This window comes from Platalea leucorodia (genome assembly GCF_965183815.1).
Source record: "Platalea leucorodia genome assembly, chromosome: 15".
In the NCBI taxonomy this organism is placed as follows: domain Eukaryota; kingdom Metazoa; phylum Chordata; class Aves; order Pelecaniformes; family Threskiornithidae; genus Platalea; species Platalea leucorodia.
This window is the reverse complement of record NC_138837.1, coordinates 11443243-11458407: the sequence shown is the minus strand read 5'-3', so window position 1 is coordinate 11458407 and position 15165 is coordinate 11443243. Positions and strand designations below refer to the sequence as shown.

At 47.2% G+C, this 15165-nt stretch overlaps 1 protein-coding gene across 1 annotated transcript; it reads left to right on the top strand.

The window, feature by feature from the left end:
* Positions 1–507: 507 nt before the first annotated feature.
* On the top strand, positions 508–11083 carry ZMYND19 (zinc finger MYND-type containing 19). Its single transcript, XM_082327362.1, has 6 exons — positions 508–601; positions 858–917; positions 2297–2403; positions 7535–7675; positions 8657–8837; positions 9912–11083. The coding sequence occupies exons 1-6, from the start codon at positions 551–553 to the stop codon at positions 10053–10055; spliced, it is 684 nt and encodes a 227-aa protein (XP_082183488.1). The 5' UTR covers positions 508–550; the 3' UTR covers positions 10056–11083.
* Positions 11084–15165: the final 4082 nt, after the last annotated feature.

Here is a 15165-nt window from a genome sequence, read left to right as displayed (position 1 = left end):
CCGCCGCTTGTCCTCCGCCGGCGGAGGAGGAGGAGGAGGAGGAGGAGGAGGAGGAGCGGGGCCGGGGCCGCCAGGGGCCCGAGCTTCCCGCAGGGCCCGGGCGATGCCGCCCCGGGGACCGCGGCCCCTCCGAGGCCGTGAGCGAGGCGTGCGCGGCCCCTTTAAGCCCAGCCCCCACCGCTCGCGCTCCCCAGCGTCGGCAGCACAAAGCTTCCCGCGAACGTGACGTCACCGCCCGCGCCTCCTCCCCCGCCCCCTCCCGCTCCCGCGCGTCCGCGCCCGCGCGCGGCCACCCCCCCCTTCCCCACGTGACCCGGCGCCGCGCCGCCCGTCGATTGGACGAGCCGGCGGCGTAGTAGGAGCGACGCGCCGGCGGCGCGGGACGCCATTGGTCGGACGGCGACCGGGTGGGAGGTGGTGCGGCGCCGCGCCCCGCCCCCTCCCCGGGTGTGCGCGAGGCGGCGGCGCGTGGCAGCGGCGGCGGTTCCCGCCGGCGGGCTCCGAGGGGCGAGCGCGGGCGGCGGCGGCCCCGGCCCGGCCCGGCCCCGCCATGACCGACTTCAAGCTGGGGATCGTGCGGCTCGGCCGGGTGGCCGGCAAGGTGAGAGCGGCGCGGCCGCGGCCTGAGGGCGCCGGGGGGGGCGCGGCCGGGCGCTGCGGGCCGGGATCGGCCGCGCCGGGCGGAGCGGGGGGGGGGGGGGGGGGGCGCGGCGGGGCCGGGGTCCGGGGTTCGCGGTCCGGCCGGGCGCGGGGCTGGCGGGGCCGGGGTGCGGGGCGCGGGGAGTCCGGCCGGTGCCGGCGGGAGGGGAGGGCCGGGCCGGGCCGGGCTGACGGCGGGCGGCCGCGCTGTGTTTCAGACCAAGTACACGCTGATCGACGAGCAGGACATCCCGCTGGTGGAGAGCTACTCCTTCGAGGTGAGCGGCCGCGCCCCCTGCCCCCTTCTCCCCCGGGCCCCCCGGCCCGCGGGGCCGCTGCCCGCCGGGGCCGGCCCGTCCCGCCCGCGCTGCCCGCTCCTCCGCCTCCGCCGCTTTATTTTGCTGATATTTTTAACTCGCGGTGCCAAATCCCCTCGATTCCCCCCCCAAACCGGCCGCCCCCCCCCCGCCGCCTTCGCCGTCGCCTCCCGCGCCAACGGTGCCGGTGCGGACTTTGCTGTGGGACCGGTTCGCGGTGATCCCGGGGGAGGAGGCGGTTGCAACCTGTTGCTGAAGGTTTGGGTTGGGTTGGGTTTTTTTTGGTTCTTTCTGTGTGACAGGGAAGCGCTCTGCCCTGCAGCTTTCCTGCTTTGGGGGGGAAAAAAGTTTGAAATTATCGGGATACCCATGTGAATGCTTTCCAGCAGGAGGAGTTCTGTTTTTGTCGTTTAATTTTATTATATAGTTTTTTGTTTTCAGCTGTATATTCATATGCTTTTTAGAACCAATAATTTGTATTCCTGTATTTGGTTTGGCAAACTTTAAAAATTTTCACTTTGCACATTGTCTTGGATAAGAAAAACTTCTTTTATTGTAACTTACTATGGGACCAGAAAAAAATGTTTTCTCTTAACATCCCCTGAAAGAGGGTAAGTGGATTCTACCAAGGCTTTGAAGGGGAATGAATTCTTGATTACGAAATCTGCTAAAACTCAGGCTTTTCGGGAGGAGGAACCATCTTTTGCTCAGTGCCCGTAGCGCAGCGGGCACTTCAGAGCTGCTCTTAGGAGTTTTAAGTGCTGTGGCAATGCTGCTACCAGAAAACACCATGTTTGCCCACTCCTCCTCTCTGGCAGCTCCCTGCGAGCGTGTGCTGTCACCGGGAGCGGTGATACACTGCGAGTATCCGAAGCTTGTCTAGTCCTTAGTGCAGTTGGTGAGCATTAGCGCCAACACAAAGTTACGGAGTGGAGAAAAGAGGGCAGGACCACTCCTTTCACTAGCAACCCCTAATTAAATTGGTGTAAAGCAACACTGAAAACAAAGCCTTGGTGGCTTGCTGATGGCTGTACAGAAGATCTGCGCCGGGGCGGAGAATGGATCCTGGCCCTACAGGCTCACAACTGGATTGTCGCTGTTCTTTGTCCAAGTGGGACTCCTGCTGTGCACAGCCTCCTTTCTTCCCTTTCCCATCTTCATAAACTACAATAGCAGAGCCGGTTGGTTCCCCTTGGAGGTTTGAAACAACTCAAATTCCGTTAAGGTCAAGTGACCTCTAGGAGACAAGTGTTGAATATTGGGTCCTTCCCGTATCCCAGTGGAGCGTGTGCTCTGCCGCTCGGTGTCGGATGTTCTCAAAGCCTTTCCCTTTTCTCTAGGCTCGGATGGAGGTAGATGCTGATGGAAATGGTGCTAAAATATTTGCTTACGCGTTCGACAAAAATCGTGGAAGGGGATCCGGCCGTCTCCTGCATGAGCTGCTTTGGTAGGTATCGTAAGGAGAGCTAAATGCTTTAAGGGCTCACGAAGGTGGAGTTTGCTGCCACCAACTCGAATGTTGTTTATTTCTCTGCCTGTAGTATTTTAAGTCTTCTCAGGAGGCTTGCAGCTACACTCAGTTGGAAACCCAGCAGAGGGGGTGCCCGTAGGTCTTCTTATGGTTTGGTTTTGCGCTGAGCCTTCAAACAGCTGAGTCTCTGTTAAAACGTTATTCCCAGGGAAAACAGTGATAGGTGAGTATTAGTCTAGTAGAGACTGTTTAAATCTTAAAAAATGCTACTTAAACTTCAGTTCAGGGGTGGGAGAGCAGGGGACTGGCTTCAATTAATAGGTGCAGACTAACCTTTTAAGTTGTTTTGGGTTTTTTTTTGTCCTGTGATAATCAGGTACGTCTTACTGGCACCAGTGAGACTTGGCAGAGCACTGGAGAGAGGTGGAACCTCTGATAACGTAAAACTTTGGGGTTTTTTGCTTCCTTCTGGAAAGCTGCTTCAAGTGGTGCTGGTGGCGCTTCATCTCAGCGGCTACGCCTTATTTTCCGTATTCTAAGAATCATTGACGTCCTTTGTAGCTGCCAGTTTAGATTCAGAGGCCAGCTTACTCGGTTGTGAGAGATTAGTTCATCCAGTGAGCTAATACATTGCTGTTTCTCGATATGTTCGTGGGTTTGTCGGAAAGATAGAGTATGCTAGAGAGAACTGTTAGTTCTTTTAAAAGCCTTTTTTGAGAAATTAAGCATGTTTCCTGCTCAGTTCCATAAACTATACTTGGTCGTCCCAGTGCCCAAGGTATAGCTGTGCTTTCCTTATTGTCCCAAGTTACTTTTTGTTCCCCAAACTACTCTCTGTACAAGAGGAGGGAGACAGGAAGAATATCAGAGACTACTATTATTATTTACAATCTGCTCCTTAAATATGGATTTTAACCTGCATCTGTTAATGTTTAATCTTGTTGCACATATAACTTTGAAAATTACGACAAAGTTGGCTACCGTATGTGGGGTAATTCACTGTCAGCTAACTGTGAACCTCATACAGTAATAATTGTCACCTGTAAGTAGCATTAAACAGCGCCTTAAAATTATTCCAGCTGACTGTAGAAGGCTGTGTAGATGATGACAGTCCAGGTATTTGCTTATTACATTGCCCAGTCATTGCCTCTTCTGGTTTATTTTACTTAAATTAGGAAATAATTCCAACGTATTCAGTTAAGTAATTCAAATTGGGTCACTCTAGCATGCACTGGTGTTAAAAAATCTGAGGTTGTGTGCGTAATAGGGATTTTCAAAAGTCGCAAAGGCGGGGCGTAAACTGTCAGGCAAGCGGAGCTGCAGTCCTGAACTTGCAAAGTCAAATTCTTCAACTAGAAAATAAGAAATATTTCAGCTGTTTCTGTAAATTCAGTTTGATCCCTTTGAGGGCGTACGTTTTGCTGTGATCTGTAATTCCAAGCTAACACCGTGCAGGTTAGCATACCTTTGTGACCGAGTCCCCTAATGTCTTTACAAAGTCTTTTGGCTACAGGTGCGATGTAGTTACTGCTCCTCCTAAACAGAGCAGGCACCTTGTTCAGTTTTGTTTATCTGCACGGGGGACCGCTTTGAAAACAAAACAGAAATGTATTTTAGTGGCGGGTCCTTCCCTTTGCGAGAAGGAGTAACGCTGAAGGTTTTGGAGCCTTTGAAAGACAGGAGAGATGGGCAGTAGCAGTCATTACTCTTTCCTGTGCCAGTCCTACTTCTTGGGTAAATTAAAAGCGAAGAAGTTAATTGCTGCAGGGATAGGAGTGTAATTTAACTGTTCTCCCCCAAACATACCGCAAAAAATCACTCTGAAAAAACAGACCTGGTTGTGTGCTTCTGGTTTAAGAGGAAGTGAGTAGGCAAGTGTTGGATGCTGTTGCAAGTAAAGCAGATTTTTAAATTTTTTAAGCAGATTTTTAATTTTTTTTTTTTTTTTTTTTAAATTTCATTAAGCAGGTATCGTTGTTCACATAGTACGGCCCTCAAAATAGGAAGCTGGTAGCTACCAAAGCTGCAGCGATGACCGGGACCTTCTCCCGCTCTTCCCCCAAAGCCCTCCTGCTGACCTCTGCAGAGACTGAGCTGCAGTGCTAAATGGGGACCAAGATCTGAAAAATACCCACGTTGGCTGCAAACATTCTTTCAGGAAGAACTTCGTGCAGCCTCCCTTGTGCTTGCTGTGTTTCAGGATGGACTGTTGGCTCCTCCAAAGCAGGATTTGAATGTCTCTGGCTAGGGACCTGCAGAATAAGTCTGTCATCTTCTCGCCCTGTTCCCTGTATAGAAATCCCAGCTTGCTGTATTTTGGCTGGGTGTAGTGATGTTCTCTGGGGAATAGCAGCATCAGGAGATTAGTCATAAGTATCACTAACTCTGTGTTCAAAAAGGCATCTAAGACCTGATTTCTTTTTTTTTATTTTAGAGCACTTACCATCGTACTGCCTATAAGCTACTCCGTTATGGCTCCTGTTGATTTGAACTGCTGTTGTCTGTACTTGGCACTTTTATGACGGGCCTCTCTTCTCAAGTTGGCTGCTGAAATACAAAAAGAACAGTATCCAGTTAATTCTCTGAGAGGTTTTGCTTTAAGTGTTTTGCCTGGCATCTTGTAGGAACTCAGGTGTGGTGGGGGAGGTAGAAGCTACGGCTCTGCAGGAGGGTTGGCTGCGTTACTGAGGCTGTTTCTCCTCTGTCCCCTTCTGCAAGGAGAGGACAGGTTCTTCCACGAACCTGTCCTTCACTGCACATTTCTGATTAGCTTCTGGAGATGGCCCGTGCTGCACACTATTGAAGCGTAGGTCTGGGGAGAGGAGCAGTGCCTGCTTGTGCGTTCAAAGGTTGCTTGATTATGTATGGAGAAAAGGGACCGTCCTGAATTTGCTAGTGCTAATTCTGGCATCTCAGTCAAGGGGTATTGCGTTAATGCTTTTAGCGGTCATCATCAAGACCCAATTTCCACGTTTACTTTAAGACCTTTGTCACTTGAGGTAACAGAAGAGCTGACAGCAATGCGGACGCATGTGGGTTTATACAAAGTGAAGAAAGTGGGCTCACTGTGCTCATGAATTTTATCAATATTTGCTTACGGAGGGTTGTGGGCGCAGACCTAGGCTTTGCAGGAGCAGCGGTAGGCATGTGCCACTCCGCTGTGGCTTCCTGGTGTCACGAACAATCTCTCTTTCCCTGGCTCCAGCCTTTCTTAAACTCTCGTTAACTAATCCATTTCAAAAATATTTCTTAACTTGCTCTTAGAGTCCCCTCCTCCCTTTCTCCCCCTCCACAGTTTGCTTTTGCTCTGAACTTGTTTCTCCTCCTAGATTCCTCGTTCATATCTATCCCATCTCTTGTTGGCACTTTGTCCTAGTCTCAGGCGAAGAACCTTAACTCCTTCCCTGTCTCCGTATCTGACTGATGCTCACCTTCATCTCTCTGGGTCCCTGTACCTTCTGGGTTCCCACTTGTAGCCCTCAGGATTCCTGATTTCCTTGCCAGACCCTCCGGTAGCCTTCGACAACTCTAAAGTAGCTTTTCCTCCTTTAGGGCATTTCGGCAGACTCCTTTCCATCGTTTGTTTGCTTTTGTGTTTCCCCCTCCCCCCCCAAAAGAAGGATTTTACTCCTTTTACCTTCAAAGGGAAGAGCTTCTCCCTGTTCTGTGGAGGCCCAGAAGACTCCCTGGCAGGAGGCTCCGTACTCTGTTCTCGTGCAGGGCTGCCGTTACAGGTGGAATTGCTTTGCCTGTGAGCTGGAGCACGGGCTGTGTGCGGGTGCTGCGTGTAGCCTCTCCAAGGGAATTGTACTCATTAAATTCTAGGAAGTTTTGGGGCATATGTGAATTGCAAGTGGTTTTCTTTCCCCCAAGGTAGGTAATTTAAGCATATCTGGATGGGTTTTGACAAAGAAAACAAAAGACTACATTTTTCATTGTCAGTCACATTGAAATGAATTTCCCCTGTTCTGCTGTATAATGCTAGAGCTTTGTAAAGGGAAAAAAAGGGGGGGGGGGGATTTTTTCATTTGGGCAAATTGTATCTCTTCAAATTTGGATGAGCCATTTGAACTGAAATGTTCGTAAACACTGAGCTGGAAGCAGCATCCAAGCTAGACTTGGGTGAAGTTGTAAGTAGCTGTCGGAACGGTCTCCTAGAAGGAGATGCTGGGTAACCCTCGGAGCGCGCTGTCGGTTTTACGGTGTCCTTGATTGCTGCCGGTATGTTCTCTCCGTGCTGTGAAATCAGTCATGGCAGAGCAAACATACCGAGGCACGATTTCTGTCCAAGCCCTGCGTTTCAAGCGGGATGGGGATTCCCGCGAGAAGCGATACGGAAACTCATCCAGGCATGAGGGTGCTTGACAGTGAACTTGATACTTTGAGAAACAGAGAAAGGAGAGATGAGAAGGTGGAATGGGAAATGAAAACTGTTAGAAGGCGATAGGGAAGAATCGCAGTAGGACTTCGCGTGCAGCCGTCCTCCTTGCCAATAGTCCTGCTTTGGTTTTGAGCAAGTTTCAGTAGATGTCTCTTGGTCAATTGTGGAGTCATTGCAGGCTTTCTACGTGTTAGGCGCAATTAGAGTCTAAAAACCATTTGCATACTTGGTGAAACCTCTGCCCTGTTGCTTGTTAAGAGACATTTCTTCATAAATAACAAACTCTGTGACTTCACACCAGTGCCAAGCTTGCATGAATGTGTCTGATAGAATTTCCTATTAAAATAATAAAACAGTAGTGGCACCTTTCAAGTCTGCTCTGTGGAACACAATAATTACACAGATGCTTTTGCAGTAACTGGAGGAGTAGTCTCTGGAACTTTCTTTGCAATATTCTTACAATTAAAATATACCATGATTGTCTTTTGATTCAACTCATTTATAATGGAAATAACCTCCTGGAACAAGTCTCTCTCTTCTGGGAGTTGATATACCTGAAGTAGCCACTGTGGTCTGTTGGCAACCCAAGTTGTAATGCGACTGTTTCAGTGACACCAGACAGCAGGCCAGAATGCAGCGTGTCTTCTGGAATTAGTACGATTCGTTGCTCTTTAGCTGTGGAGCGTTGTTCATCACTGACCTTCAGGTTGTTTTTGTCTCCTCCAGGGAGAGACACCGTGGAGGGATTGCTCCTGGATTTCAGGTGGTACATCTGAATTCAGTGACAGTGGACAACCGCCTAGACAATCTGCGCCTAGTTCCTTGGGGTTGGAAACCCAAAGCTGAAGAAATCTCTAGTAAACAAAGGTACGTCAATATTTGGCAGGGGCTTGCCTAATCTTAAATTGTTGTCTCTCCTTCTTTTACTGATTTTTTTTCATCTTGGCAGAGCCTTTTTTATTTGATGTTGGGCTACTTACACATCACTATACATCTTAGCTTCCTCACCTGGGGAACAGAGTTAGTGCTCACTGTTCATGCTAGCTGTGAAGGGACCATCTACCCTCGCAGTATTATGCAGAGGTTCTGCTGTGCCAGATGTTGTCACCGCAGTAAAACAGTAAGCCTGCATTCCCTCCTGCCTGAGTGATGGCATCCGGGCACGCTGCATTCAGTCTGCAGATTTTACTGGCTTGCGGCTCTTGTCTTCAGGCACCGAAATTCTAACGCGGCTTGTAGAAACCAGCAGCTGCAAAATGCTTACACTTGTAATCGTATATTTGGGTTGAAAACAAAATTAGTTCCTGGGATCGGCTTCTATCGCCTTTCACTTAGTAGGCTGTGGGAGCTTCCTACCTGCTGTGTTGCACTAACGTTACTCAAAGCACATCAGACTCTTAGTGTCAGGATGGATTTGTTTAATGATGTAATGCAGGTGTCTTCATTTTTGGTGGGAGGCCCATAGACGTTACATCCCACTAGACACTTCTCTGCAGCACCCGTAAGATAGGGATGTTCAGAGCTTATTAAACTGATTTTGAGGAGATGTAGAGAATGGCAGTGATGCTATCCTAGCGTGTTTCTGGGAGCTCAAGAACAAGAAACAGACTTCAGACCATTTACACAGAAATAATTTTGCTTGATGTAAATGTTTATTGATAGATACTTTTAAACTTTTTTGCATTTAGGCTAAAATAACCCTAAAAAGATGCTATATTTGAGGAGTATAGCTAGTCTGAGGCTTAACAGGCTACATAGAATGTTAACCCTACCTACTTTATTAATGAATTTAGAATCAATTTCCCTGTATGCTTATTATGAATTTATGGACCAAACTTGTTTTTACAGGGAACAAAGTCTGTATTGGCTGGCAATCCAACAGCTCCCTACAGACCCTATAGAAGAGCAGTTTCCTGTACTGAATGTAACACGATATTACAACGCTAACGGGGATGTTGTGGAGGAGGAAGAGAACTCATGCACATACTATGAATGTCACTACCCCCCATGCACAATGATTGAAAAACAGGTGTGTTCAACAGAGTTGAAAGTAAGCATGTAATGACTCGGGCTACCGTGTGTGTCCAGGGATTTGTTCCTTAAAACGTAAAGCTTTGCACGTGCCATTCAGTTGCTAAAAGCGGTAATTGTTTTTAACTCAGGTTTTCTTTGGCATGAATCTTTAGACCCTACGATAATTTTCAGTTTGAGAGAATATCGTTTTGAATTGGGACAATAACTGGCCTAGTGGTTTACTGGGAGGAGTGTAATTTCTGCTGAGTAGTATGCTTCTGCTGTGTGAAAAGGCAGGTGGAGGCGTTCCTCTAGGGACCCAGAGCTGGAATGAGCAAGCAGCTGCATAAGACAGGAGGAGAAAGCATTGTAAGGGGTTTTGGGTGGTACTGAAATAAAAAAATAACGTTTGACCTTTCATGAGAAGAGGGTGGATTTGAGTGGCCTTTAGGGGAGGACTGGGAGGAAAGCTGGTTCGAGTTCTTTGCTGTAGGTAAATGAAATGAAGCAACATATATGGTCAGAGAATGAGATGTCCAAGGGCTGTGCCCTAAGGACAGATGTCCTTATCGATGAATAAGAAGGGCTTTTCTTGGGATAACAAATGTTGAGTTGGCTAAAATCATTCTGTTCCACTCCTTTCTAGGGGAAGGGAATGTTTGCAAAAATGGTCTTAAACGCCCTCCATTTGAAAAAGAGTGAGCTTTGCCTTTTATTTGGGCCTGCATACAAAGGCTTCCTGGGTAGCCATAAGTCTGGCAACGGCCGAGCTTGTGCAGCCCTCCAGGTCATTTCTGAATTTAAGACGTTTGTAGTTGTAAACAGAACTTAAAAGGTGGCAAAACAGTAGCAGTATGAGAATAAATGTGAAGTGCTCAAATATTTTTGTCTATTAAGCCCGTAATCTGATTCTGCAAGAGCAACTGCAAAATCAGCAAATGTAATTACTTCAAAACCTTTTGATACTCTGACACTCGTGGTGGGGTGTGATAGCTGCAGAAGACTTGCTCATAAGCCTACTTGGGAAGTGATGCAGGGGTGCGCCTTGGCACGGAGCAGGCTCACTAACGCTGTCTTGTCTTCTTCCTAGTTACGTGAATTCAACATTTGTGGCCGATGCCAGGTAGCCAGGTACTGCGGGTCACAATGCCAGCAAAAAGACTGGCCTGCTCACAAGAAACACTGTCGGGAGAAGAAACGGACCTTCCAGCAAGAGCTCGGACCAGAACGATGACTGGGTGGCACAGGCCTCTTAGCAGCAGGATTCCTTCTCAAAGGCATTGGACTCTTGCTTTTGCACAGTAATGACAGACTGCTTATTGAAGCCAGAGGCACTGAAGAAGAAAAACCCTGTGATGCTTGAGCAGAACAGCTGACTGGACTAAGCCAGCTCTGACTGGTGCTGTGGAAAGGGATTGGGTCTACCCTTCCAGTATTATATTCTCAAGCAAAAAGACTACTGTGGAGGCTCCAGGCAGGAAGCTTCTCATTATTTATATGTTAATACGTTTGTAAACTCATGTACAGTTTTTGTTAGAAATTCTTGATAGGACTCATTAACTGTAATGTTCAGATGAGAACATGTTGTTGGCCTAAAAGCTTAAAAAAAAAAAAAAAGAGGAAAAAAAAAAAAGTCATGTAGCAAAAGCTTTTCCTCCCATGTGGCTAGAAGTATCTGTGGCTGTGCCAAGGCCAGAAGGCAGGCTCCGACATCAGCAGTTACTCTGGAGAACTCTGCATGGAAGTTATATTTAAAAAAAAAAAAAAAAGGCAAACAAAGTAAAGGTTGGAATGAATCATTGTCTACTCTCTAGCTTTCTCCCGTTCCCTTCCAGCTGCTTTCAGAGCACAGTCACACTTGGACGTTGGAAAATACCTACTCAGTAGGAACCAGTGCACCAGAAACCGGAGCGGAGGGGACCATCTGGGATGTGTGCAGACAGGCAAGCTATGGCGTGTCGCTGCCTTCAGAGAAGGGCTGCTGGAGATTCTGATTTAAGCAACCAGTATTTTTAGAAAGCTGAATTAGCTTTCTTGTTATGAAACCTTTGTATATAAAGTAGTTGTAGGGAAGCTCAGGTAGTCAGCTGTGTGTTGGATGTGGTTGCCCTTGTGGCTTCCCCGTAAGCATAGCAAATACTATAGTGATGTGCAGATATGTTTAAATGATCTAATATTTGGTAATTTGAGTTATTTATTCATTTTTTTAAAGAGATGCCATCAATCCAAGAATCACTTTCTGATTTTTTTGTTTATGCAGTAATGAGCAACGATAATGCAGGAGGAGGATTTGACTCGCAGAGTACACGCCTGTTTTTCTTTTCAGACGTTTTGCCATGTATAATCTGAAAGTTTCTTCTTTTTCATTTTTGCCTTAGAAATATAAGGAATATCAACCGAGTTTCCCGAAGAACTAAGAGGATAATTTAGTGCCAGGTGTTAGTCTTACTTCACAGTAGAAGAATGTGAGCTGCTGAATGCTTAATGCAGAGCCTTTCTCGGAGTGCTTAGTGAAATAGGTATTTAAATTTTTTTTGTAAAAGCCATGAAGAATTCAATTTTTCAATCAGGATTCACTTTGCCACTTCACGTTGCAATGTTGGTCTTGCTTGTATTCAGTTTGTTAGAAAAATTGAACTGCTGTGGACTTCCAATATTATATTATGTTTCTAATACCTGCAGAGGAAGTTCTTAATTATTAGTATTCGGGTGGGTTTTCCTCCTTTGGCTTTAAGCACCTTGGGAAATAACGAAGAACTTGGGAAGCTTCCTGCTGGAAGTTCACTTGGTAGGCACGCTGTCAAGTTGCAACTCTTAATTCATGGTTATACTGTAACTTTTCTGTCTAGGCAGCCTAAAATGCCCTTAAGTATGAAGAAGTCAAGTAGGACGCAATGAAATTTTCCTGTAATGGGTGATGCTTTTTTTTTAGGAAACATTCAATTATTTGCTTTAAATGAACTGTAGTTTTTGATTAATATAAAATGGGACATAAGGAATACTTTTTTTCTTGTTCAAGGTAATCCACTGAAAAGGGCAGAAGTATTGACTCTTTTCTTGCCCTTTGAAAAGGCTGCTATTTGTCATGCCAATTTTCCATCGTATTACCAGTCATCATGTTTAGCAAACTGAAGCGCAGTCTTAGAGCATTTAAACACTTCTGCAGCACTGAGCAGGGAAAATGGTCATGGTTAGTCCCACCGTTTGTAATATTGCTGCAAGGAGAAATGAGGACAGAGGCTGCAGAGGAAGACTGGATGGGGCAAGGGGTGGATTCCTCTTGAGCAGCAGATGAAGGGGATGAAGGAAGGATGAGACTCGAGCTAAAGAGTCTGCAGAAATAGGGTGGTGGGTGCTTAGGGCAACCCTGATGCCAGTGAATGGGGAGGGAAGGGGATGGGGGGAAGGGGTGATGCAGGTGGGAAGATGCCCACTAGGTTAGGGGGCTGTTCGACCGTCAGCTGAATGAAAAGTGCTAAGTTGCTGGACATCCTGAAAGGGCTCGGTGGAATGACTGTAGTGCGTAACCTTTGACTCCAGACTGTCCTTGTGCCTGAGGAGGGAAACGGCTACAGGGATTTTGACTCCTAGAAAGGTCCCAAGGGGACTGCAGTAAGCAGGTCACTGCCTGCACAACAGTTTTTTCCGGATTGGTGTGGGGAGTTGTGTGATGGTTCTGGCAGATCTTTCTAACTTACAGAGATTTTTCCTTTTTGTGAGGTGTGTCAGAAAGGACATGTTACACGTGAACATGGCAGCTCCGCTTCATATAGCCTATATGGTTTTTCAGAGGATGAAAAAGGACCTGTCTCTTGTAAAGGACCTGCTTTCCCCTCTTAAAGAAACCAGGCTGACATGGATATCCTGATTTGGGCAAGTAGCTAGAAAAGCACAGGATTAGAGTACGTGGTCACTTGGAGCAGGCCTGTGCAGTAATGGGAAATGAACCCACTTTTCAAGGACTTACCCTGATGGAGATGCTCTCCATTAAGCTGCAGGGAGGAAAAAAACCTGCACCTGTGTCTTATTCCTCGGTTCTCTGAAGCATGGAGTACTCTTTGTACACACCCCTGATTCACCTGTGGACCAAAACAAGGCTTAATGAGTCGGGTTTCCTAGGCAGGAACATCTGTTTGGAAGAGGAGCTCCAAAAGACTTGGGGGAGAAAAGAGTTGCTGGGCTATGAAGAGTATGGAGAGAGAGAATGAGTGCAGGGGGTTGGGATCAGGGTGTTCTGCACCTCCACAGCCTGTTGTACAGCCGTCTGTCTCTGAGCTGTGATGCCTGTCGAGCTGCTTGAGGATCTGCTGATTTGTGTGCTTTTGGGAGACAAAATATGGCTGTTCGGGCCAGTGCAGTCCTGGTGGCTTGGCTTTGCCACCAGCCGCGCTGCCGTGTCTTTGTGAACGCACGTGGCATCTTGTGCAGCTGACGGGGGTGTTCAGGCCTGAAAGAGTTCCTGCTGGTGGGTCAGACTGGTTGATCTGGAGTCACCAGGCGTGGGTGAACATCTGTCTGGTGTAAGGCAGTTCCAGGAGGGCCCCATGGGCTTCCAGACCCTTTGGGAGAGTCTGGAGAAAGATTTTTGTCACAGTTGCAAAGTGGCAAATCCAGCTCATGCCAGGAACCTGCAGCATTACTGGTGCTGGCTGTAACGGAGGGGTGCACGCAGCGTGTAAACGCACCATGAAGGTACTCTCCCTCATATCAAAGTAGGGTGGTACCACCAATCTCAAACATTCAAAAGTCACAATTCAAACTGATAAAAATCATGCCTGGCTTAAGGAACACAAAATCTGAAATATAACGTACTGCAGGGCTCAGTGTTTACCTTTTGATATTTGACCCTTTAATACACCCATAGGATTATACTTTCAGGTTTTCCTTTGTGGTGGTGATTTAATTTTAAATGAAACTGGTGAAGGTAAAAGTGGCAGCTAAAAGACTTAAATGCTTGCAGGTGGCATGGAGACAGTGTAAGACACCACACTGGGGCCAGGAGCAAATGTTTACTACCCATCAAAACAGAATTGAGAAGAGGACAAAAGGTGGTTGGTGGGACTAAACAGCAGCACGTGGGATGCTCGTAGAGTAAGAAGAAATCCTTTATAAACTGAACTTGTGTCCAAATGTAGAAGATGGAAAGAATAAGATTTGGCAGGTGAAATGTGAAAAAAGCAAACCAACAAAAAACCCAAACCCCAAAATAATGCAAAGGAGACTGGAATATGAAGAACATTCAAGTCATAAAACTTGGACAAATAATTTTGAAAAAATCAGGAGCGGGGAGACTGCCAGAGTCAGCAGACTTGATGCACAGCAAAGGGAAGGTCTGACCTGAAGATAAAGTCCCAGCAGAAAAAAAAAAAGTGAATTGTTTGCATACGCGTTCACTGTGAAAGAGCTGGGGGAGTTCACACAGGAATACTTCCATATGGAGAGCTCACCAGAGAATCTGTTAAAAACTCAAGTGCTTTTAGGAGGGATTAAAGTTCAGATGAAATGAGCAGTAACAAGTTGCCAGGACCAGACGGTGCCACCTACAGCTCTACGTGAGCTGACGGATGAATAAGCCGAGCTGCCAGCTGGGGTGGGACCTTCTCCCTCCGTACCCACGGCAAAGGTGACGGCAGCTTCTGAAAGGAGTGTCAGGGCAGACGTGGGAAACTACAGCCAGGTGAACGCAGCACTTAGCAGATTGATAGATGCTATGATGCAGCATCAATGGCTAAATACTGGGGAGGAGTCAACGCAGTTCTTGTGCAGGGAAGTCGTGCTTCAAAACTACTGGAGTTGTTTTAATGGCCTTAACTAGCAGGGGATAAAGGGGATTTGGTTGGTACAGTCTGCTTGAACTTCCAAAATGCACTTGTGGAGAAACAACTGTTTAAAAGACAGGAAAGGAAGAGTTGAAGGGAGTTGGTGGTTTTTTTTTTTTTTTTTGGTGGAGGGAAGTCAACAGCTGGATGCCCAATATATTAAAAAATAATTGGGAAAAAGTAATGAATCAGGAACGTGACAACATCCACTGATGAGGTTATTCAGTGTAATAATAATATAATAAAGGTTGTGTGAAGAATTGCAGAAGGATCTTATGAGACAGATTGGTAGATGAAATTCAGTGTCAATAAATGTAATGTTGCTTATGGGAAAATATCAAAAGATGAGCCCTTAGCTGACCGTTTTCACTTCGCAATGAGACCTTTGGGTTGTGAAACAGTCCTGCAGAAATTTCTGCTTGGGGAACAGCAGCAGCAAACCAGGTTCGAGGAAAGGACGGGAGAGCAGAGACCAGCATCACCTGGCTGCGCGCCAGGTGCGCGGTCCTCGCTCGCTGTCTCGGA

Excerpts from the sequence above, each read along its gene's own strand:
- ZMYND19 (XM_082327362.1), top strand. The coding sequence starts at position 551 with ATGACCGACTTCAAGCTGGGGATCGTGCGGCTCGGCCGGGTGGCCGGC. Across the intron at positions 2,404-7,534 it reads CTCCTGCATGAGCTGCTTTG|GGAGAGACACCGTGGAGGGA; the intron begins GTAGGTATCGTA and ends TGTCTCCTCCAG. Across the intron at positions 8,838-9,911 it reads GCACAATGATTGAAAAACAG|TTACGTGAATTCAACATTTG; the intron begins GTGTGTTCAACA and ends TCTTCTTCCTAG.